This window comes from Neodiprion virginianus, chromosome 5 (genome assembly GCF_021901495.1).
Source record: "Neodiprion virginianus isolate iyNeoVirg1 chromosome 5, iyNeoVirg1.1, whole genome shotgun sequence".
Classification (NCBI taxonomy): domain Eukaryota; kingdom Metazoa; phylum Arthropoda; class Insecta; order Hymenoptera; family Diprionidae; genus Neodiprion; species Neodiprion virginianus.
Window position 1 is genome coordinate 22,472,088 of NC_060881.1, and position 21,928 is coordinate 22,494,015.

The 21,928-nt window shown below is 40.8% G+C and overlaps 4 protein-coding genes across 10 annotated transcripts; 2 read left to right on the forward strand and 2 right to left on the reverse strand.

Annotated features, from left to right (window-relative positions):
• Nucleotides 1-95: 95 nt before the first annotated feature.
• Nucleotides 96-2,518, forward strand: LOC124304913 (C-type lectin domain family 2 member L-like). Its single transcript, XM_046763721.1, has 5 exons — nt 96-232; nt 550-651; nt 803-1,018; nt 1,373-1,477; nt 1,650-2,518. Exons 2-5 carry the CDS (start codon nt 582-584, stop codon nt 2,108-2,110), a joined length of 852 nt encoding a protein of 283 aa, XP_046619677.1. The 5' UTR covers nt 96-232; nt 550-581; the 3' UTR covers nt 2,111-2,518.
• Nucleotides 2,193-5,297, reverse strand: LOC124304910 (nicotinamidase-like). Its single transcript, XM_046763715.1, has 5 exons — nt 4,707-5,297; nt 4,372-4,595; nt 3,585-3,849; nt 3,355-3,501; nt 2,193-3,140 (listed from the first exon to the last, which is right to left on the reverse strand). Exons 2-5 carry the CDS (start codon nt 4,587-4,589, stop codon nt 2,745-2,747), a joined length of 1,026 nt encoding a protein of 341 aa, XP_046619671.1. The 5' UTR covers nt 4,590-4,595; nt 4,707-5,297; the 3' UTR covers nt 2,193-2,744.
• Nucleotides 5,298-5,475: 178 nt separating this feature from the next.
• LOC124304908 (glycine-rich protein DOT1-like) lies at nt 5,476-17,755 on the reverse strand. 5 transcript variants are annotated; one of them, XR_006908284.1, is made up of 11 exons: nt 17,601-17,755; nt 17,233-17,343; nt 16,966-17,112; nt 14,942-15,166; nt 14,662-14,859; nt 14,359-14,551; nt 14,027-14,141; nt 13,303-13,452; nt 12,558-12,599; nt 5,757-5,941; nt 5,476-5,532 (listed from the first exon to the last, which is right to left on the reverse strand). XR_006908284.1 is itself a non-coding variant. In XM_046763712.1 (10 exons), exons 2-10 carry the CDS (start codon nt 17,328-17,330, stop codon nt 11,865-11,867), a joined length of 1,215 nt encoding a protein of 404 aa, XP_046619668.1. In that variant the 5' UTR covers nt 17,331-17,343; nt 17,601-17,755; the 3' UTR covers nt 10,744-11,864. The 5 variants fall into 5 exon arrangements, 3 of the variants coding, with proteins under 3 accessions (XP_046619668.1, XP_046619669.1, XP_046619670.1); XR_006908285.1 differs by lacking the exon at nt 13,303-13,452; XM_046763712.1 differs by lacking the exons at nt 5,476-5,532; nt 5,757-5,941 and adding an exon at nt 10,744-11,911.
• A 136-nt stretch (nt 17,756-17,891) lies between these two features.
• Nucleotides 17,892-21,928, forward strand: LOC124304902 (RCC1 and BTB domain-containing protein 1-like). Of its 3 annotated transcripts, none has more exons than XM_046763689.1 (11): nt 17,892-18,050; nt 18,281-18,559; nt 18,987-19,189; nt 19,287-19,445; nt 19,563-19,824; nt 19,889-20,016; nt 20,114-20,383; nt 20,458-20,582; nt 20,675-20,772; nt 20,866-20,996; nt 21,077-21,928. In XM_046763689.1, exons 2-11 carry the CDS (start codon nt 18,472-18,474, stop codon nt 21,215-21,217), a joined length of 1,605 nt encoding a protein of 534 aa, XP_046619645.1. In that variant the 5' UTR covers nt 17,892-18,050; nt 18,281-18,471; the 3' UTR covers nt 21,218-21,928. The 3 variants fall into 3 exon arrangements, with proteins under 3 accessions (XP_046619645.1, XP_046619646.1, XP_046619648.1); XM_046763690.1 differs by having other exon boundaries at nt 21,060-21,177; XM_046763692.1 differs by lacking the exon at nt 18,281-18,559 and having other exon boundaries at nt 17,900-18,050.

Below are 21,928 nucleotides of genomic sequence, written 5' to 3' on the forward strand. Positions count from 1 at the left end.
CTACCCAAGGAAAGAAAGCAGCGTATAGCGTAGGCATCGACGGTTCCCCGAACAACACTCGGCAAAGACATTCAGGTGGGGAGAAAGCGGGCCGATCGTCATCACAGGTGAGGCAGATTGCAGACGCTCCGGAACCGTAGTCACAGTCAGGGAGCGAAAACAATTCAAGGATCAAGTGTAGATCAGAGGAATCTCTCAGCAAGTGCACCTCGACAAAATACATTGTATACAGGTAATCTCGCGTCCGTTATTCACAATCTTTTTGCATATTCATCTGCTTGGAGCATTCGTCCTGTAAACTGAGGCTCAGGTTCCTGCCACGTTAATCGTTGAATTCCGAAGAACCGATCTCAGATAAGGTCCGCAACGACATGAGTTGCAGGTCGTATACTGTGGCTGTATCAGAGTGTTGGAATTTCCGGGAGAAAGTTTCAAAGTATACGCACGTATATACGTGTACGCATATATGGAACGAACGCAATAAGCAGTATGAATTTTGAATAATCGTCTGTATTTTTTTTCTTATGCTTAATATCCAAATTTTTACAGTTTCGTTTGGATCCCAATATCAACGCGACAGGATGCTAGGGGTGTGGATTGGGGTTCTGACCCCTCTACTGACGGTGTGGATTACATTGCCGTGTGTGAGTGGTACGTATGCCTCAGAAGTGACGAATTGATATCGCTACTGCTTAAGATGATGATGAAGTGATTTTATAGCGCAATAGACACACCAATACTTACTTACTTATATACTTACTTACAATAATACTTACAACACCAATACTTGTTCTTCACACAGCGATATACCTACCCTCAAACGTGTCAATGTCGTCACCTTGGAGAGCCGACTCCCCAGGGCCCTGGAGCGAAATTCTGGAAGACTGGGTTCTTAGTGATGGGGCTTCATCTCGTATGTCAAGGGTCATGAAGATCGGCGACAATGCCCTGACTGTCTCACCATCTGGCAACTCGCCGAACAAGCGGGATGTTTCCGAAACGGACCTGTACCTTCTGGGTAGGTTTCATTGAAATACTGCAGATAATAGCATTATTTTTGTGTTTACATACAGTATATGTATTTCATATCTGGCCCCTGAAATTCATAACCAGCAACCTATATCAGTTAAAAAGTAAGATTAAGTATAAACGAAGCATAAACTACAGCCTCAAATTAAATAGTCAGCACAGCATCAATTGCTGTGTTACGTCCGGCGTACCACCTCTCTCTATTGTTCCTACTCGCTGACTCTCCCACAGTTCTTATATGAATATCATATCAGAAGCAAACCACATTCACAGACGTAACAGCTGTTTTTTCCTAAAATTAATAATCTAGACAGTTCGTAGATTTCATTATCATTTCCCATAGGAGCGATAGAAAAACTCGTCTACAGGGTGGATTACATGGAAAAACGCTTAAGAAGAGCAGAGGAGCTGCTCTATTATGTGGTTTCTGGAAACAATCAGGCTAAAGGTAAAATTCCGTCAATTCATTTCAAATAACTGTCCTCTGCTCACCGCTGCCTCAGCTATGGCCCAATACTTTTCCTTGAATACGAATCGGGCTTATCTCAACGAAAGTTTGACGCATCGTTCGCGTTATCGCGGTCATTAAAAGCCGACTTGACACGATGCTCCTTTATCAGATCCGTGCCCGAATAACTACACGCGGGTGGGCAAGAACTGCTACCACTTCAGCGTTCGCGAGTTCGACTGGAAGTCGTCGGCGAGCATGTGTAGAAGTTTCGGTGGCAACCTAGCGGAGTTGGAGTCTGTTGAGGAGAACCAGGACCTGATAGCCCACCTGCAGTCGGTCAAAAAGGTCCGGGGCAAGAGCTTCTGGACAGGGGGATTAAATCCTGGTCTCCTGTGGATATGGGCTGGAAGCGCACGACCTGTCCACCAGGATACTAAGCAAAACGTCACCGGCGACGGGAGGTGTCTTAAGCTCGAGTACAACCCGACCTCAAGGATATATTCGTACAAAGGCGATGATTGCGGGGCGAGGCACAGCTACGTCTGCGAGTTTTCTACGGATGATGAGTCCGCAAACAAACTCGAGAGGACAGCGCGCGAATTGACGATGCGCCGTCAGAATGTAGATTAAAGTTTTGATTTACTCACTTCTTTTTTTACGACGCTTGAAAACCGACCCAAGCCTGGGGTACAGTCACTACCGCAAGTTGATATTTATATTTATTATTTTAGCATTTATTATCGTTATATAGTACATACTTTGCCTTGCCCGTAGCATAGTGATATAACACACGGAGATACGCTCTATTGTACATATATAAATAGATACATACATATGTACGAATGCTATGATTGATTAAAGACTTGTGTACCGTTACATAATAGTAAGTAAGTAAGTTGTAATACCTATGCATTATTTGCGAAGATGAGGAATAAAAATTAAATTAAATTTCATCAAACGCCACAGTTATTCACGTGCAGTCGTACTTTGTGCAACCCTATAACTGCAGTCGCGGCGTATGTTTGTTGCGGCGATAGAGAGACTAGAGAAAAATACTTGCCTAACGCACATGAATGAACTCACGTGAGGAGATAATTCATCCAAAGCGGTACGCAGTTCAAATTTGTTTAAAAACCAGAGAAGACTACGGAGTGACGCTACAGGTAAGTAAGACGTGAGTAGCAAGCACGGGGAGGGGGAAGGGCAAACTCTGCAATGGTGAGGTGGGTTGACAACGAGCGACGCCACGCTACATCCGATGCAATTATTCTGCACGAGAGACCACGGCGCCATGTTTCTTTGCCATTGACTTGGCAAGCTGCAGAGCCATCACGAGACTGCGGGTATCTCCGGTGACGAACCGCGGCACAGCTTGCGAATCGGTCAGCAGGCCGCCACCATCCTCGATAAGGCGCCGTGTGTCCTCGACGTCGACGGGGTTGACGCCACGGCAGCAGTCCTCGACGACGGCCAGCCGGTAACCGAGTCGAAGACCGTCGAGGCAAGTCGCTTTCACGCAGACGTCGTAAGCGAGGCCACACACGTATAGGTCCGTCGCTCCGACCTCCTCCAGGATGTTCAGCAGCTCTCGCGAGTCCGCACAGTTGTTATCTGAGAACACTGAGTATGCCTCCATGTCCGGATGCTGGCCCTTTCGCACCTGAGGGTGGATCATTTTACGTATATAATTAAAGTGCAGTCTGCATTTATAAGCTCAAATGAAAGCTTCGTGCGTATAGTGTACAACATGCGACATGTTCTGCGGCATACGCGCTTGCAGATTATTCGTTGTTTCTTGAATATCAATGACATGTCATAAGTATTCACGAAATTCCGAAGGATTCCAGGTAACTGAACACCTAGATCGTTCCTACCTTGCCTGATCCTGGCGCTATCACCAGATCCTTGTGCAGCTGGGCCCCCCAGGAGTCAATTACGCAATGCTTCGGCCACAATCGCTGTTCCAAGTATGGATCGCGGAATACGACTGTGTCAAAGAGCTTGGCCTCCTCTTTGGAGATCTGCAACGAGACAATGCAAAGATTGGGTAGCTGCCGTGTAATGACTTGAAAATCTCGCGTAAATTTTAAGGTGCAATTTTTACCTTAGAATCTGAGTGGAGCTCGCGAAGGCCAAGGTTTTCATAGAACCCAATGTGCGTATCAGGGTGCCAATCAAGGGAGTAGACAACTTTGTGCCACTTTACCTCAGCCAGCAATCGATTTATCGGCTCGATTACTTCAATGCCGTCTTGCCCCTTACCGCAGTGTCGGAGCGCGAGCGAACCATCGATGAAATCGTTTTGCACGTCGACCACGATTAAAACATTCACAGGATTCACCACGACCAACGTCCATTCGTTGTAACACCTACAAATCATCCCTTTGTGTGAGTGGGCACCAACGTGCACGATGATAAAACAAATCGACAACATATTCAAACGAATCAATGCGGAAGACAGAGAATAAAAAATTTTTATTTTCAATGATCATTGAGGGTGAATTTTAACGGTCGCAACCGGCTTACGCAACAAATGTTGCTTAGTCGGTAATGCTGCCTCGTACTTGTTGCGCGGTATACGATTTACATCGATTCTGCTCGGCCTTTTTCAGAGTGACGATAATTTAACCGAAATTCATTTCCTTGATCTAAAAATATACTGGGCAGCTTTGTGTACATAAAAATTCGCACGCTATGTTTCTTTAGTCGAGAATTCCTGGCATACTATACAGACTGATTCCGAATATTTGTAAATAGACTACTGAATATTGACGTCCGACAATGACTCGCCGAGGAGAGGCACTTTCCTTGACTGAAAAACGTAATTTTCTTCTTGGCTTGCCGTATCTGAAATAAATTGAGAGCGCATTAAATCGGCGAGATCGACGTACCTTTCCCATTCCTCGCGATTGAGGTATCCGTCTTCGTCGAGGTCAAGGATGTCGAATATGTCCCTGACCCTGTACTCGTGTCGCTCAACCTCGTCGGGCCCGAATAGCTCGACGCACATGCTCCTGAACTCGTCATAGTCTATGAGGCCGTCGTGATTGGCGTCAAACTTGGCGAGCAGGGCATCCGAAGAGTCCCAGGTTTTCTTGTCTAAGACCATGGCTTTCTGGCGAATAAGAATCAACCGTATGCAATACAGAAACATACTCGTGAAAGGACGCGGTGAAGTCAGAGAGAGAGCTAGATCAGTTACACTAGGCTCAAATAATCTACCTACTTTTATTGTGAGAAAAAGAGAAGGAGGGAGATGTGGCCGACTCGGTACTGTCTTTGGGGCCTGAGATGCGCGATCCTCGATCTCTGAGGGGTTCGGTTAGAGTGCTGGCGCGATTTCGAACGATGATGGCAGACCCCTTCCGCAATACGACATAAATGAATGGCGAATACACGCAGAGGCGAGTGAGTATCCCCGCACGGGCGGGTACGTTTATATCGACAAAACAAATCTGGTTGCTTGCGGTTGGGGGAAGTCCCCTCTGAAGAGGCGCGCGCAACTTCCAACCGGCACTGCGGCGAAAACCGAACTCAAAAGAATCCGTTGGGGGGATCCACTGACTACGATCTTTACAAAAGAGAAGCACCCGGTGGGGGGGGTCGTGACTCTCCTTGTGTTCTTTTCTGCCTTAGTTGGACACTTTTTAGCCGTTCTCTTCCTTGTTCAGATAAAATTAGATCGCCGCATAGTCTTTTCATTCTGCATTCGCCGTTCGAATGGTAAAAATGAATAGCAACGGCGATATTGGATACCCTGTGTTGGTGAGTATCCTACGGTCACAATACAGATTACATAATATATCCGTGACGCTCCAGATCGCGTTACGGCGGAGAGAGGGAGGGGCGGGGGATGTATGTGTAATACAAGGCTACACTGGGATGCAAATTCATTGCATAAGGAATATTGTTAAGCGCTAGTTCGGTATCCGGTGTATGTAAATATACTTTACAAACTATGGTATGGTATACATATATAGATAAAAGGTACGTACATTTCGAGGAGCTTCGAGTAGCCTCGCCTATGTAAACCGATTCCGCACTCCTCCGAACTGCGATGAAAAAAGGTCTAATAATCAGACGTACGTGTTAAACCGGCATAAACACCGGAGAGGGTACTCAGATCTTTGAACTGGTTTTCTTTCTCTTTATCCTTACGAAAGACCATAGAAAACCCTTAATTTCCTGACAATTCCTTGCTCCCCAAATTGGTCTGACAGCTACCCCAGACATACCCTGGTTAAATAAAACCATTTCTGACTGAGGAAAAACTCACGGAACGACGAGCGGTGCTTCCGGTAATTTTGGGCCGGTTAGCGTCAGGCCCCGGTCACCCTGTGTCAAGTATGGCGTTCGCCGGTTTGTCAGGGATCCTCACCACCCTCGACGAGTGGCTCGACTTCGTCTACGACCAGAGGAAGAACCCGATTAGTGATCGTTATCCTCTTCTTTGGTTCCACCCTATATTGAGGGAGATAAAGAGAGAAAAAGAAATAAAGAAAAGGCGTTAAGGTCGTGAAATTTGGTGGGGCAACACGAGATACGTCACGGCATAGCGTGTGTGGAAGGTACAAAAACGGTATTTTGTACTGCGGTCGTTGGCCTATATTAAGGTGTCGACATAATCAATGCGGATATCTAATAAACCGCGCGTCTTTGTTTGGCCACCCCGTTTGTGATTTTATTTTTCTTTGTCTTGTTTTCTTTTTGTGATATCATGTAGAGCAGTTTTTCCTGCACGACTTCTGACCCTTAGAGCTACGTAGCTCAATGCCCCGAAATTTGCTTACGGAAAAGCTCGGATTTGAAAAACTACCACTCCTGGGGCTAGTAAAGCATTAAAAATTCAAAAGTTATTGAGAATCCGCTGTACATTGCTTCACACACATACTTGCCCGCTGCAGTTTTCCTGCAGCTTTTTTTAGGTACATAATAAGCTACTATAAGTTAGTCCACTGTGTGATAGGTATAAGATACAAGCGGTTTTTTTGGAACGAAGAAAAAAAAATGACAAAGATAAAATAAATAAAGTATGTTTATACACCTGCCATGCGATTCCGAGAATATATTTTTTCTTCACGTCATATTCAATCGATTAGGCTATACTTGTACTCCCTGTACAGTTTTGCGTCTATATTTATTATCGTATCCTATGCCTATATTTTTTCACTTTCAATTTTACTTTTTCCCTTGGTATACGCACAACGTGCATACACAATAAGCATAAATGGCGGTTATGCATATTTTTCATTTATTCATTTTATATATATTCTTTTTCTACGACGAATCGACACAATGACATAGACCATCGCGTGTGCTTTTGATCAATCACGAGGTACGGACTCGTGGCTTTCAGTGAAATTACAGGATGTGTATACGATTAGAGAACCACAGAAAGAAAATTTAAAAAAAAAAAAAAACGTCGTAATAGTAACAGGCTAGCGTTCAAAGAAAACACATGGACGCCATTGGCCTTTTTTCGACTATACGCAATAAAGGTAATTATACGAACGAACGACTAAATGAACGATAAGTGAATAAATGTATAGGTATATTATTTGGTTGTTTTTACTCACCTGAGCTTTGGCTGATTGTGAGTGAGGTAAGAGGTAAGGTAGAAACTCGAGGCATTTGACTTATAAGTATATCGATCGCAGCCAGAAATTTATGCCAGTACATACAACGTGTGTCTCGCAAATAAGCCTCGGCCCTTTTCTGCTTTTGCTTTTCAATCGCACTTGGTCGTGCTCAATTATTACACTTCTTTACTTTCGCCTTGTTTCGATTTTTGCACGTTAGTTTGAGGATTTCTTTCTTTATTTATTTTTTTGCCTGCGTAGAGAAATTCTACAAATAAAACAAATCGGCCCTCAATCCCTCATCATATTTTAATATCGTGCGCCGTAAGTGCTCCCGATGTTGCAGCTCGAGCATCATTTGTATTGCCTTCTTTTTCATCCAACCAAATACGAAAGTAATCAAATAATTGTTAAAATTCATGTCTGCGTGATATAAATGAATAGTAAAAAGTATTATATTTTTGGCGTCGAACAGATACTAATCGACGCAATTATTTGGGCATCTCTACGAGGCATTAATTCGTTTGCCGGGTTATAATTTTCCCTGAACAACAACAACAACAGGAGAAACAGCTTATTGGAAGTTGAAAAATATAATTCAGAATGGCCACGAAAAGTGGTGAAAATATTTTTCGGTCATTTTCTACGGCTTTCATATTCTTCTGTCAAGATATATACAGACTGATATGTGTAGCTAATATCCTGCCTTTTCAAGGTATTCTCGTGGCCGTATTTACTATACTGTTTAGTTCCGTTTGAAGGAAAAAAAATAATATGTCATGTGTTCTGATTATTCCAATGATTGGCCACGATAACAGGCTTCACAGTGTTCAAGACAGGTAATTTTAGAGGAAATAAGGAAAAACTTTATGAAAATAAGGGGGTATTACGGTGCCGATATTTTTTCATAGTACTGACCAAATAGAGAAAAATTAGATACACGCTAGAGTGTCCGTTATTTTGGTCGTTTTGAATTTATTTTCGATTGCACGACGAAAATATCTTCATGTTATAGAAAAAAAAAAAATTTTCTATGTATATAAAAATTTTAGTATAATGTTAACACGTGCCGGGGGGATGATTACAATTTTGAATGTAAATTACATAGATATTTTTGAAGTTTTTCACAAACTAAAATCAACTGAAAACATCAATTTGATGCTTGAGAATAATTTTTATATTTCTAACTAAATGTGGGAACAAAATAATTTGGGATTAGCACACGTATCCAGTAGATAACGATACTCAATCAAACCATAAAAATTATGGTTTTGTGAAACATAAGTTCTTTTTTTTCCTCCCCATGTTAAATTCGAAGTATAAACATTGTTCTCAAGCATCAAATTGATATTTTCAGTTTATTTTAGTTTATTTGAGGGAAAAAAAAGCGACTGGCTTGCAAAAATATGGGGGTTTCAGGGGATAATTGACTGTAGTTAAGGATACATTTAGGGGAAACCTTCAGTTTTAGAGTGCATAAAGGGGAAAAAATAGGGTAGATTAGGGAAATAGGGGACCTACTGTGTAGCCTGCAATGAGAATTGCAGATTTCAAATTCGCCGAAAAAATCATACCGATTACCCAGTGACTTCAAAGTCGGGTGGTCATTTTGGCAATCTAACTTTCTTTAAAATTTGTACACAGTTTATTGCTTGTAATAAAAGTCCCAATGATAGTAAACAACGTTAACTATACCAACGTAATACACAGATTTCTTTTGCTGACAATGAAGGCACAGTGTCAGACCTCTTAATGGATTAATCTGTATTTGGTTTTTTTGACCTCATTATTTTAACTTTCCTTCACTCTTTCAGTTTCTCAGGTGGTTGATTATTGTATGCACACCTGTGAAATAAACTTAATTTTTGTCATCATATATATAATATATATATATATATATATATATATATATATATATATATATATATATATATATGTATATATAAACATTTTTTTCTTTTCAATTTGAAGATAGATTTTGAAATTTTCGTACTACGGTATACACATAGATGATAAAATGATAAAAAGATTGGAAAAAAAAGAATCGCGATGTGATTGAACATGTTCATATTGTGAGAAAAAATTCTAGCCAGGGTGTCCGCTTAAATTTTTTTTGTTAGACCTTGATTCTTCCACACTTTCTGACCTCAAAATAAAAAAGCATCGTCTTCTTATCCTTCGCAGTGAAATAATTTGAAAATGGCGAGGTAAGACAATGCAACAATGCAAATTTGTTGAATTAAATAATGGTTGGTTTCTTAATTATTTTTTTTTTTAGATTATATCGCAATTCGAGCCTTGAAATTCATGAATTAAGCTTCGTTGTAGTTTCGGCAGAGCGTAACCTTGTCGTATATTTTGCAATTTTGCAGTTCAGCGATTTCTAGAATTGCCTGACATTTTCTCCGCCTATAGACACATCCCCTAACGTTTTCGAATTTCGCCAGTTGATTAATAAGATCAAGTGCAGGACACCCCGTTTTCTACCCTAATTCCCAAAAAGAATTTAAAAAAAGTATGCGATAAGATCGTTACTATTTACGTCTCCAGATCAGTTTTCTTATTCTATTTTGTATTAAAAAAAAAATAATAATATGAATGCTTTTTTTAATTCAATAGAAGGAAAATAAGGCAACTAAAGAATAAAAATGAGAAGCTTCAGTTTGAAATATTCTGGTGAAATCGAATTGAAAGAAATTGTGAAACATTTTTTTTATTTAGAGTATAGAAAAGTTTTGTTTTTACCTGCGCACCCTTCTCTCCTACTCGAAGTGGTGTGATACTTGCATTTAGATACCTACGTCTTGTGAGATTTGTCATCTCTCATCTCTGTGGTGTGTATTTTCATTTCTTTTTTTTTTCTTTTCTTTTTTTGCCTTTCTTAGTCTCTTGTTTTTTGTTTGGTTTGTTTGCTCTACCTATTTGTCGCCAATGGCTGATTAGGACTACATGTAGAGTATTGGAATTTGCAGTCCCCCATTAATTGGTTGTGTGCTGGTATCCTAAGGCAGTTGCTGGTTATTTATTTTTGTATCCTTTATTTTTTGTTCAATCTCTCTCCTCGCGTTATCATTTTTGCGAACAGCAAAAATTGTATACGTATAGAAAATCAGGTAAGGTAACAATAAATATAAAAGAATATGGTATGTTATTTTCCTTCATCATTTTTGTTCTTTTTTTTTTTTTAGGATATTACTAAATTTTTGTTTTCTTCATATTTTGACGTTGACGTTCGCTATGTTGATTACAATATATATAATGTAATATATTGTAATCAATATATATAATAATTGTGTCTACACTGATACATATATGTATATATATACATTAATGAAAAAGAATTCAGGTAAAAAATGCGTATTATAAAAATGAAGAAAACAATGATGTACGACATTTCATTCTGTACAAGATTATTTTTTAATGGTTATCGTGTAACCGAATAACCATTATTTTGATGACATTTTTTAAAAAATATATGTATATATAACTGTCATATTAAATCGTTATGCATATGGAATTATCCCTCCCTCATCAAGTAGTTTAAATACTTATTTAAATCCCTCTTGATTACTCGCCAAGAAATGCCATACTAAATATATAGCAGTATATATGTATAATGTATACATACATATAAAAAGAAAAAGATTAAGAAACCGAGTCAAACTAAAAGAAAAGAGAAACATGTCTTGACAAACGCATGTATTTCACCGATAACGTAGTCAGTTATCACAATTATCATTATTATACTTTTCTTTAATTAATAAATTATCATGTAAGGTACATTTGAACGACTGAATTTACATAATAATGTGTCGAGTTCGGATATTAATATACAGTTGATATTTTGCGATTTTGTTTCTTTATCGTCTTTCTTTGCCTTTTGTATTCTTTGCTTCTTCTTGGTGTGATTGTTAATGTTTTCACTATGATAATAATTACTATGTAAGATGCCAGGGATTTCACTGGAAAACTCCCATTGCATCATCGCGGATCCTTAATTATATAATTTTCTCGCAAACGCAGTTAATTTATTCATTTGCTTTTTCCTTGAATCGGCCTAATTAAATCTTCCTTCAATATTTTGGAATTTAGGTAATTCTATTAAAGTATATATGTAATGCATAGTTTACAACAACACATGTCAGAATTACCACACAACTTACTTAAGCCTAAAATGATGAGCAGAATAGACGACAAAATGAGAACATATCTCCGTCTCTGTGTATCAGTTATTTCTATGTGCTGTTCTATTATCTATTCCTATTTTCTCGCTGTCACCCTTTCTCTATTTCAATTTCTCTCCGCCAGTCAATGGTAAAAGTTTATCGTCGGTTTTGCATTAGTTTTTTTTTCTGTGTATTATTTTTCTGGTTACTGTGAATCCTGGTTGAGAATTCCTAGCACAAAATTATTTCTTGCACCAGTAACACTGTCGTTTTTCAAGAGTGCGACATACACCTGTGTTCCACCTATGCGTATACTATATGATTTCATAGGGTATGTCTCACAAGTAAATAATCATACACATTGCATGCATAAAATATCGAGGAGACAGGGGGGAGAAGAACTGCTCATTTGCCAAATCCCACAATAGTCCTGATGCGTCGGAATGCAAAAACGTTTCGATTGTATAAAACCTATCATGATTGACAATTCCTTCGTTCTGTTTTTTATGTTAAAATAGAACAGATAAAAAAACAAAAAACAAGAATTTGTCGCACGCTTGAACAACAGACGGTTCAGATAATTTGGAAAAAAAAACTCATATCTAACATTTACACTTTAAATAGTTGAATTGGTAATAATTAATAGCGTCGCTGAGACTGGGCGTTTTGGTAACCAGCACTGCCACCTGCAAACAACCATACCTCCTCCGTTCAATCACTTTGGTAATTTCATTGAAATTTCTCTATTAAATATTATTTTTTAATTCAACTTACACACGAACGTGTTAATTTTATACCTTATTCACAGGTAGCGATATTATAATAATATAGTACATTAGTCTGTATGGGATATAGACGAGCATGTACACGACTACATGTTTTAATTGTGTCATCACTTAACGACAATTGTCTCCCCACAAGCAAATATTCTCTTCGTCTCGCTTTCAATCTCTGGGCTTTGTATTGGTACAACGCTGCATTGTATCGACTACTACAGTTATAATAAATATTCGGTGTAAAGGTACTGTGATCAATGAAGATTAACTGCCTGACATTGCAAAGATTAACGGCTGCTTCCCCGTGTTGAATTATTTATGATTTTCGAGGAGCAGTTATGTTTGACAAATCGAGCCACCTTGCCACACAATGTTATTTTTCATTTACTCACTGTATTTCATAGTATTATATATGAGTAGAGTACGACTTGCAATGGTGATAACGCGTTGGCGAGTGCGCGCGCGAGTCTCGCTGTGTCGGTTTGACACACAAACATGATCATGATGGTCAATCTTACTATCTAGGGTGATATTTTAAATTGCAAGCGTTACTTACCATAGTCCTGTTTCCCATACCCGCCATCTTGACTCGGATAGTCTGTAAGCAGAAAGAAACGTTCACCTTCAGTATGTTGTAGTGTACAAATCATCGGCGTTTACCTCCGTGTCAGTCTGTCCGTCCATCCGTCTCTTGCAAAGGTTCAAAACAGGGCTGGGTAACTTTTAAAATGGTTATACTATGTTACACTGAACGTGGATTTAAAATGCCATATGCCAATCCTCTGTTGCTTTGCTGTTCAGTATTGAGAATTTTACAACATCGTTGAATGTCGAATTGTTTTTTGCACCCATCAAACATTTTACATTTCACACATAACGATAAAAACTAATTTCACTTATATATTTCAAATCCGTTAGAGGATTTTACCCAGCCCTGGGTTCAAAATATATTTGCGCAACCAAAGGGCTACGTCTAAGAAAACACGTTTACAATCGCGAATATGTTCAATGCCGTTGTAGTTGAGCTACAACGCATTCCAAGCAAGACAATTGGTTGGCCAAATAAATTTTAACACTTGACAAGTTTCGGCTCGAAAATGAATTGCACACATCTACAAGATTGAGATACACCGTAAAACACAAATAAATACGAATAATCCCCTAATGTAAGCGACGGTTTCACAAAGTGAACGACACACTCAGCGAGTGAAGACTGGCGTATCTTGAAGCTATTGCGAATTGCTATCGGGTGGAAACGGGAAGATCAGGTCAATAACCGTAGGGAATACGAAATAACTAACCGTAGGACTGCGTAGAGTAGCCACCCCCGGTTGTTGCGGTGGTGGCGTTAGAGGATCGGTCATCATAGGGGTTGGCAGGGGCGTAACCGCCACCCCCAGCTGCCGCACCCGCTGCAGCCCCCTGCTGGTAACCGGCTGCGTACGGGTCACCTGGTATTATATTTCATTCAATGTTTAATTGTTGTACTTCCCTCAATCCGACAGTTTGTTATATTCTATTCGAATCCTGAGAAACTACCAAATACAGAAAACTTTGTCTTGGCGATGTATGGGTAAGATTTTGCTGCGACAAACCCTCGGACGTTGTCAGTCACGAGACTTTATTATTTTCCATCATCGAGGCTTGTGCGGGTGAGAAGAAACCAGTTTAGCCAGGATATTTAAAACACGCCCGAGAGCCAGAAAAACAACATCCGGTGGTATCCGGGCGTGATACACTCCATTTATTATTTTTTATTAATTTCTGTCATTCTCACGTACCAAATTATTTTTTACAATAATCAATACCAAAAATGTTTCGGCCGAATATATGGCAACTCTTATATGACCATGCGCGCACAGTACGTGTTATAAATATTACCAAATACGATAGAAATAGGAGGAAAGTCGGGACATGGACGGTAGGAATCGAGCCACCATTGCAAATTGTCAAATGTGATCAGTTGAAAAAATTATTAAGTAATACAGTTAAGGCTTTTTTGCTCTCACATATTGCTCTACTTACCCGGTGCAGATGCTTTTCCATAGCTATAGGGGTCGGCCGAGTTGTAGGCAGCTGTAGGTGGCACGTTGGGTGCTCCGCCATACCTTCCGTCTGTTGGCGCTGGTGCTGCGTATCCCTTCAGAAAAGACAAATCAACGTACGCATGTACATGCACTTAAGTCTCATGTTATTTTGTCATTTTTTTTTAAACTAAAGAGACTTTGCTTCCAGCACTCGTAGAAACACGGAACATTCTATAACTGTGCGTTATCGTACAAGTTTTGGCAACCCTCCCTCCTTCGGAAATAACGCAATGGCAGGGAACGTGACGATTGAAACATGCAAAGACTTACGGTAGGTTGGGCGTAATCAGGTGCCTGCTGATAGCTCTCATAGCCAGAATAAGGCTGCGCATAGGGTCCCTGCTGTGCCGAGTATCCACCATATCCTCCACCTCCTGGCTGTGGTTGTTGCTGTTGTTGTTGCGGCGGTAGCTGCTGCTGAGAGTAGCCATTGCCGGGTGGTCCACCACCGCCATAACCCTGGCTGTTTTGTTCCAGGCAAATGGGAAAAGAGAAGAATAAAACCCATCAAAGTTTGAACCAGCGAACAACAAGTTACCACAGCGTTTCAGCTCAGCAACAAAGGTTACTCACTTATTTGGTGGGGCAGAATAACCGTTTGAATTCTGCGAGGGTGCCTGATCGAACCTGGGCCTCTTTGCCGGACCACCAGCTCCCATTGGACCACCACCCCGCTTGATAGCACCTCCTCTGCCGCCAATGCCTCCTCTACCACCTCGATCTCCAAACCCACCTCTGCCGCCCGGACCACCTCTTGGGGGACCGCCACCACTGTGAAACAAGAGGAGTTTATATTGGCAAGCTAATTCATAGTGTCGACTTGAAATTCATTGTCGATAGACAAGAAACTCACCCACGGCCACCCCCCCTACCACCTCCTCGGTCCATACCGCCTCCACGTCCTCTGAAGCCTCCACCACCACCGCGCATGTCACCTCTACCAAAGTCGCCTCTGCCTCTCCCACCTCGGAAGCCGCCAACTCCACCGCCGCCTCGACCTCCTCTTGGAGGACCTGCCATGCCTGGTGGAGGAGGGCCACCTCCTGGACCCGCTACCATTCCCACATCTGGTGGACCTCTGCAGAAAATATAATGTAAGGATATTGAATGAGTCGACATCAAGTGGAATTTATGCCAATAGTTGGAAGACAAGTTGCATAAAGCCTTTGCACAAAAGTAATGATGTATATGATATGAATTGTAGACTAACATTAATAAGTAACACTTTTCCCGAACTGTTTAATAAAGCTGTTTACATGAATGAATCAATTTATTTCAACAAGTTCATTAGGAGAACACGGAACAATAGTAAAAAGATCAGTTATCACGAACTTGTTGTATTTTTATACAGTTGTAACTAGTGCATTGGCATGCAAAGAATATGTTAAAAAGTTTAAGTCAAATTTCAAAAGCTGCCAACACAATTGATCATGAAAGATTAATCTGGAAACTACGCAACTATTATGGAATAATTTGGAACTTATTAGAATAGTTTGGAATATATTTAGTTGATAAAAAAACAGATTGTCAAGATCAACCATTTTCAGTCAGAAAATATATTGATGCTTTCCGGGATTCAGAAAGGTTCAAATCTAGCTGTCTTATTGTTCGTATTATACATCAACAATGTCAACAAACTCATTAGGTACTCTAATGCATTATTATTTGTTGACGATATATTAGTTTAAAAGAATTAAACATATTGATGAAGTTAACAAGTTACATGAAAATATTGGAGTCATCGCGAAATGGTGACTAAACAATGAAATGACCTTCAATCCAAAGAAATGTAAAACAGTAGCATACTCATTAAGTGAACTAGAATGTCATGAAATGCTTATTTATTTTCTAAAAAAAAAAATAAATAAACTGAGAAAGTAGAGGAAATTAAAGATCCAACGATTACATTTCAGTAATCTTGAATTGAAAAAATGTCACAAACGTCAGAAGTACTGTAAGGAAGAATTGAGATCTTTTGGGACTCAAGTGTCATAAATTAAAAAATTCAGAAACGTAGATGATTGTATATATTGGTTACGTAAAATCCATTTTGGTATTTGGAAGTCAAATATGGTCATCCCGCCTATATTACAAAATGTATTTAAGATAAATCAAGTCCAACACTTGTCTTATAAAATAAATGAGTCAATGGATTTGTTTAAACCCGACTATTCTCTACATGCAACAAAACACAGAATACTCTAGAATTAGCAAGAAATTATAGTAAGCCATTATATTTGTACAGGGCGTTTAATAACATGATTGATTCTGTGAAGATCTTATGACAATTCGAGTTTTACATACCATCAAGAAGATTTAGAAACAAAAAAAATAATAGTTTCCACAACATTGAATTTAAGTAAAATTAAAGCAGTCTTCTAGTTAAAGAACGGGTCTTATAACAAAATAAAATCTATAAAAAATTGATAATTTACAACTGATAGTACATTATTGAAAATCAATTGTAAAAGTAAATATTTAAATATTAATTAAACCAAGACTGTTAAATTAGTTGATTACTTTTCATATTATTGATAAATGTCAATATACCAATACATATAATCAATTATAATTGGAATTGCGTATTTAAATCTGTTTTATAACTGTTTAAAATTTGTATCTTTTAATACGACGTAAGTTTGCAATTATGACTTGGGTCTAAACCAGTTTTTGGTGAAATAAAATAAAATAAAGAGATATGCTCCAACGCAGATCAATGCTCAGGAAACAATTATTAAAATAATGCTACAATTAATCGACCATTGAGAAGAATATCAATACTGCATGGCAAACTCTGGATTTTCAAGATCTTGATTATCATTAGGTTTCCAAGTTTAAAAACCTTGTTAAAAAGAACAACCATGATCATGATCTTACCCTGGGGGAAAGTGTCCGCCACGTCCACCTCGACCAGGTGGCCCGCCTCTGCCTCTCATTCCAGGGGGTCCTCCTCGCATTCCTCCCGGTCCGCCAGGACCTCCCCCTCGGCCACCTCGCATCATGCCACCTCTAGGAGGTCCACCTCTGTTTGATATTGGACAGAAAAATCCATAATAAAGCTTGCACATGGCATAAAATGAAATAGAGCAAAGGGAGAAATGTATAGAGGTTGACGGAGTAATTAAGATAGTGAATGAATCTTACCGTCCTCTGTCGCCAAAGCCGCCGCGTCCCCTCATCGGCGGTCCGCCGGGTCCTCCACGACCGCGAAATCCTCCTCTGCCGGTTGGTGAGCCGTCCATTAAGCTTGGGATTCTGTCAAACAACAAAAAATGCTAATAACGGGAGTAAATCAGCAAGAAGTGACGCCGACGAGAGTTAAGGCGCGAATCAGTCCCGCGTTCCCGGTGTCACGCAATCCAGGGAAGAGACGCCATGGGATGCGCGAGGATCGTCGTTCACGCTCGGCGTGAAATTCACTAAAATAAAAGTTGTTCGAACCCGCGTCTCGTCCAGACGTGACGCCGAGGGTGCGAGCTGTCAGGTGATAGGTGCTTTTTTGGGTAACTTACGTCTCTCCAGAAATTGTTGAAATACTCGCGACGTACCGACAAGAACAGGACAACGCGCGGAAAATGGACGCCGGAAGAAGATGGACGCTAGTTCCCGGCTAGGCCACTCGCAGCGCTACCGCTTCTCTTAGTGCTCAACCGTAAAGTGAACATTGCTTAAGATAGCGAACCATTGGTGTTGTCATGAACTATGGCGACAGTACCCTACACTTACCGACTCACTTAACAGCTTAATTGTTCGGTACGGATAAGATCTTTCTGTACCAAAACTCCCCGCACCGTCGCAATCTGCGATTCGGCGGGGTTACATATAAGCACAAGCAACTGACTTCGACACCTTGAACCAATGGGCCAACCGATAGTGCGACAAATAGAACAGCCCGACGAAGACCTCGCGGGCGCGGTGAACTCTGCATGCCTTTGCACGTACACTGCTAGTACAACTGCTACGTACGTAAGGACATTTTTAGCGACCGATCTTGCCTATTGTTTGTCGCTGCGCGTCAATAAACGACCGTAGTCCCTATGGAACAAACGCACGTACTGTACGCACGCATGATCGTTTGACGTTTCTCGAGACGATCGAACGGAGCGGATGTCGAATAGCCGCAGTTTTCTTTCGTGCCGAATGAGAACCAGGGTCTTCTTATCATACCTCAAACTTTGTAATAAATTCACAGGACTCTTCCGGCGACGGGTGACGAGTGAAAGTTTAGTCCCAAGCATCTCTGTGACGTTTGCGCCGTAACCTCAAAACAGCTATGCGATCTAAAAGAACAATCGTCTGACACGTCAGCCGCGAGTTGTCGTCGAGGGTTTATCTGTTTCATACCAATAAGCTAGATAGGTAGGCCGTCGCCTATCTTCAAAGATGTCACGATTGGATCTAAAGAATTGGCCAATATTTAGTTTACTGGAACCGGAATTCGTAACCAAGATACACCTGATTGTCGTATACGGTAAGAAACAGTAAGAAACCCGCGGTAAGGTATAAAATTGAAGGGTGAAATCTCGTACGTTTTGTATACGCGTCTGCGGCAGATATGCGTGCACCCACACAGCCAGAACAATTGCTACTATAGCTTTTATTTTCTCATCTTTTGATGAAATGGTAACCGTCTAATAGTCGCTCTTCGAACGGTTCGAACGCGAGATTTACCTTTAAACAACGACAGTACAGTATAGTACAGCTGTATTCGTTCTCGCAACATTTCTACCATCGTACTTTTCCGTGACGAATCACAGTAGACAAAGAACTTCATCGTGACGCTTGTTGCCTACTGCCAGGCTGCACTCTTGCGATATATTGCGCCATCTGTTAAACGCGGGAATTTTCGAAACGAGGCAAGCTTATGACAATTTTAATTTACTCACATCCCTATTTAGGTAATCTGGGGAACGAGGCGTTGATCGTCACGAGGGATGACATGGTATACGCCCTTGGTAGCAATACGACCGGCTGCCTGGGTACTGGCGACTCCCACAGCACACTGCATCCAAGGAAGGTCGAAGCTCTTTGTGAGAAAGGGGTAAAGACCTTCGCTTACGGAAGCGGTCCGCACGTGTTGGCTCTCACCAATGCTGGGGAGGTAAAATCGTATTAGACACACCCGTTCACTGGCCAATATCTTACGGTAATTGGCACCAGAATAAAATCTGTCTTACATGATGGTACGTTTGTAACAGATTTATTCCTGGGGGCACAACGGTTACTTTGAATTGGGAAATGGAACTTCCAACCAAGGCCTTACCCCAACGATCGTGAGTCTGCACCCTGGAGGAAAAATCGTAGTAGACGTTGCTTGCGGCAGCCACCACTCCTTGGCCCTGACCAATGAAGGAGAGGTATAATATATTAGTGTAATAAGGGAAGAGGGAATATCTAAAGTGAATGGTAGATGCAAAAATTGTAAGAAACCGTGTAACGATAAACTGATTGATGCCAGAATTAACATGTCGCAGGTGTATGCCTGGGGTCAGAACAACTGCGGGCAAGTTGGTAGCGGAATAAGTTCACACCAGGGAGCCCCACGCAAGGTCAACTCGGGTCTGACCGGAAAGAAGGTTGTGTCCATTGTCTGTGGCCAAACGTCAAGCATAGCCGTGACTGATGGTGGTGAGGTGTACGGGTGGGGTTACAACGGGGTCGGCCAACTCGGAATAGGAAATTACGTAAACCAGTTGAATCCGATCAAAGTCACCGCCCTCGCCACGGTGGTTATCGGTAAATTTCTAGATGGGGGCTTTCTCTGCAGGGGTATTTGAAACTGTGAATTTAATCATTCTAGAAAAAGTCGCATGCGGTTACGCCCACACCCTTGCTCTGAGCGACGAAGGAACTCTGTACGTCTGGGGCGGTAACAGTTATGGTCAATTAGGACTCGGCAATAAGGCGAATGCCTCTAGTCCCGTCAAGGTGAAGTTAATAGGCAGATGAATAGGCAGGCACAAACTCAACTCGATATCACCCATTGTGACTGATAAATAATTTTCTCATTTTTTGCCATCTCAAGGTGACCATGGTAGAGATGGGGAGAGTATCAGACATAGCAGCCGTTCATTACAACCACATAAGCGTTGCAGTTGGCCAAGGAGGATGCGTCTACATGTGGGGGCAGTGTCGGGGCCAGAGTGTTACCTGGCCGACGCCAACGCGGCTGCTTCATCCTCACGACGCCCTCGCCTTTTATGCCAACCCAAGTGTCATGCACCGGCCGCTTCTTCTCCATGCCGAGGAAGAAACCGGGATACTCGACTGCCTAAGGCAAGCCTTTGACGACGCGGTACGTTGTTTGTCAGTATTGTCATTTGTTAGCGCAGTTCCGCAATGTATGATAACAAATTTCCGCGTTAATAGACGACGAGTGATCTAGTGATACAAGTTCAAGGAAAGGCAATTCACGTTCACAAATCGGTACTGAAGATCCGATGTCAACACTTCAGATCCATGTTCCAGGAACACTGGGCTGAGGACAGTCAAAAGTATGCAGGGCATTTTCTAGTCTTCTATTTACTGTTACTTTCGACATCTAATTATCGTCACTTAACTAAGTTTTCGTTAATGTACTTTTCAGCATTGTTCAGCTGGATCAATTCTCACATGCAGTCTATAAATCTTTTCTGAGGTACTTGTACACTGACGAGGTCGATCTACCTGCTGAGAACGCATTAGGTTCGCCAAATTTCTTTCATTACCATTATATTCATAGCAAAATCGTTGAAGTTGATCCATATTTTGAACTGTGATTGCTGATACGTTCCGTAGAACTTCTGGACTTGGCAAACGCGTACTGCGAGACTCAGCTGAAAAGACGCTGCGTTCAGATGATCAAGCGAGGTATTACCGTCGAAAACGCGGCGTTCCTTTACAGTACAGCAATCGAGTACAACGCGCAGGTGTGTTCAAAAGTTTCGTTCGCTCGATTTTAGTATTAAAAAACTACGATAACAGAATATTAGGAATGTGTCTCTTACAGGAACTAGAAGAATTTTGCTTCAAGTTCGCCCTTAACCACATGACGGCTGTGATACAAACTCAGAATTTCTCCAATCTCGACGAAACTACCTTGAAAACTTTTATACGCAAAGCTGCTCAAGCGGGAGCCTTCAAAACTTAAACGAAGGAACGATAATACAAAGTGGCTGTGCATTCCGTTAGACAGCGGCTGCTGCAAACTTTATCTTTCAAACCTAATCAAGTTGTAGATGAACACGTTCTGCGTCAGAAAATTTACTTTAGCAATGATTCTAGCATTATAGACATCCGCGCAAATCTTTCCTTGAGTGCGTTGTCTGAGCAAAACAATCCTGTATATGAATTATTGCCATTTGATTATGGGTAATGATATTTTTTATACAATGTATGTAGATAGGTAAGCCTACAGAGTCTTTGTTCGTTGCTGAACACGAGTGCGACAGACACAGCTATTTTACCTAGTGCCCGCATAAGCGGCACTCTCATTGTAGCATTGGCATTCAGCACTCAATAAATAACTCCGCGTAAAACAATGATTTTTTTATATCTTAGCGATTAGCATAAGAATGATGTTTTGGAGTATTGCATCGCCCGTCATTCCAAACACTCCTTATATCAAGCATTTGCGATATTGATTAGAAAAAAAGTAAGTAAACACCCTGTGCAATACCCTTGGTATTAGTTAAATTATTAGCATACAACTACGTTCATCAGATCTAAGTTTTTATACTGCATTGTGCTTTATGTATTATATATAATTGTCTTATGTAAATATTTATACATACAGTATATGTGTGTAAATATTTGTACCAATACTGTAGTATAATGCAATACATGCTTTTTTATATTTCAA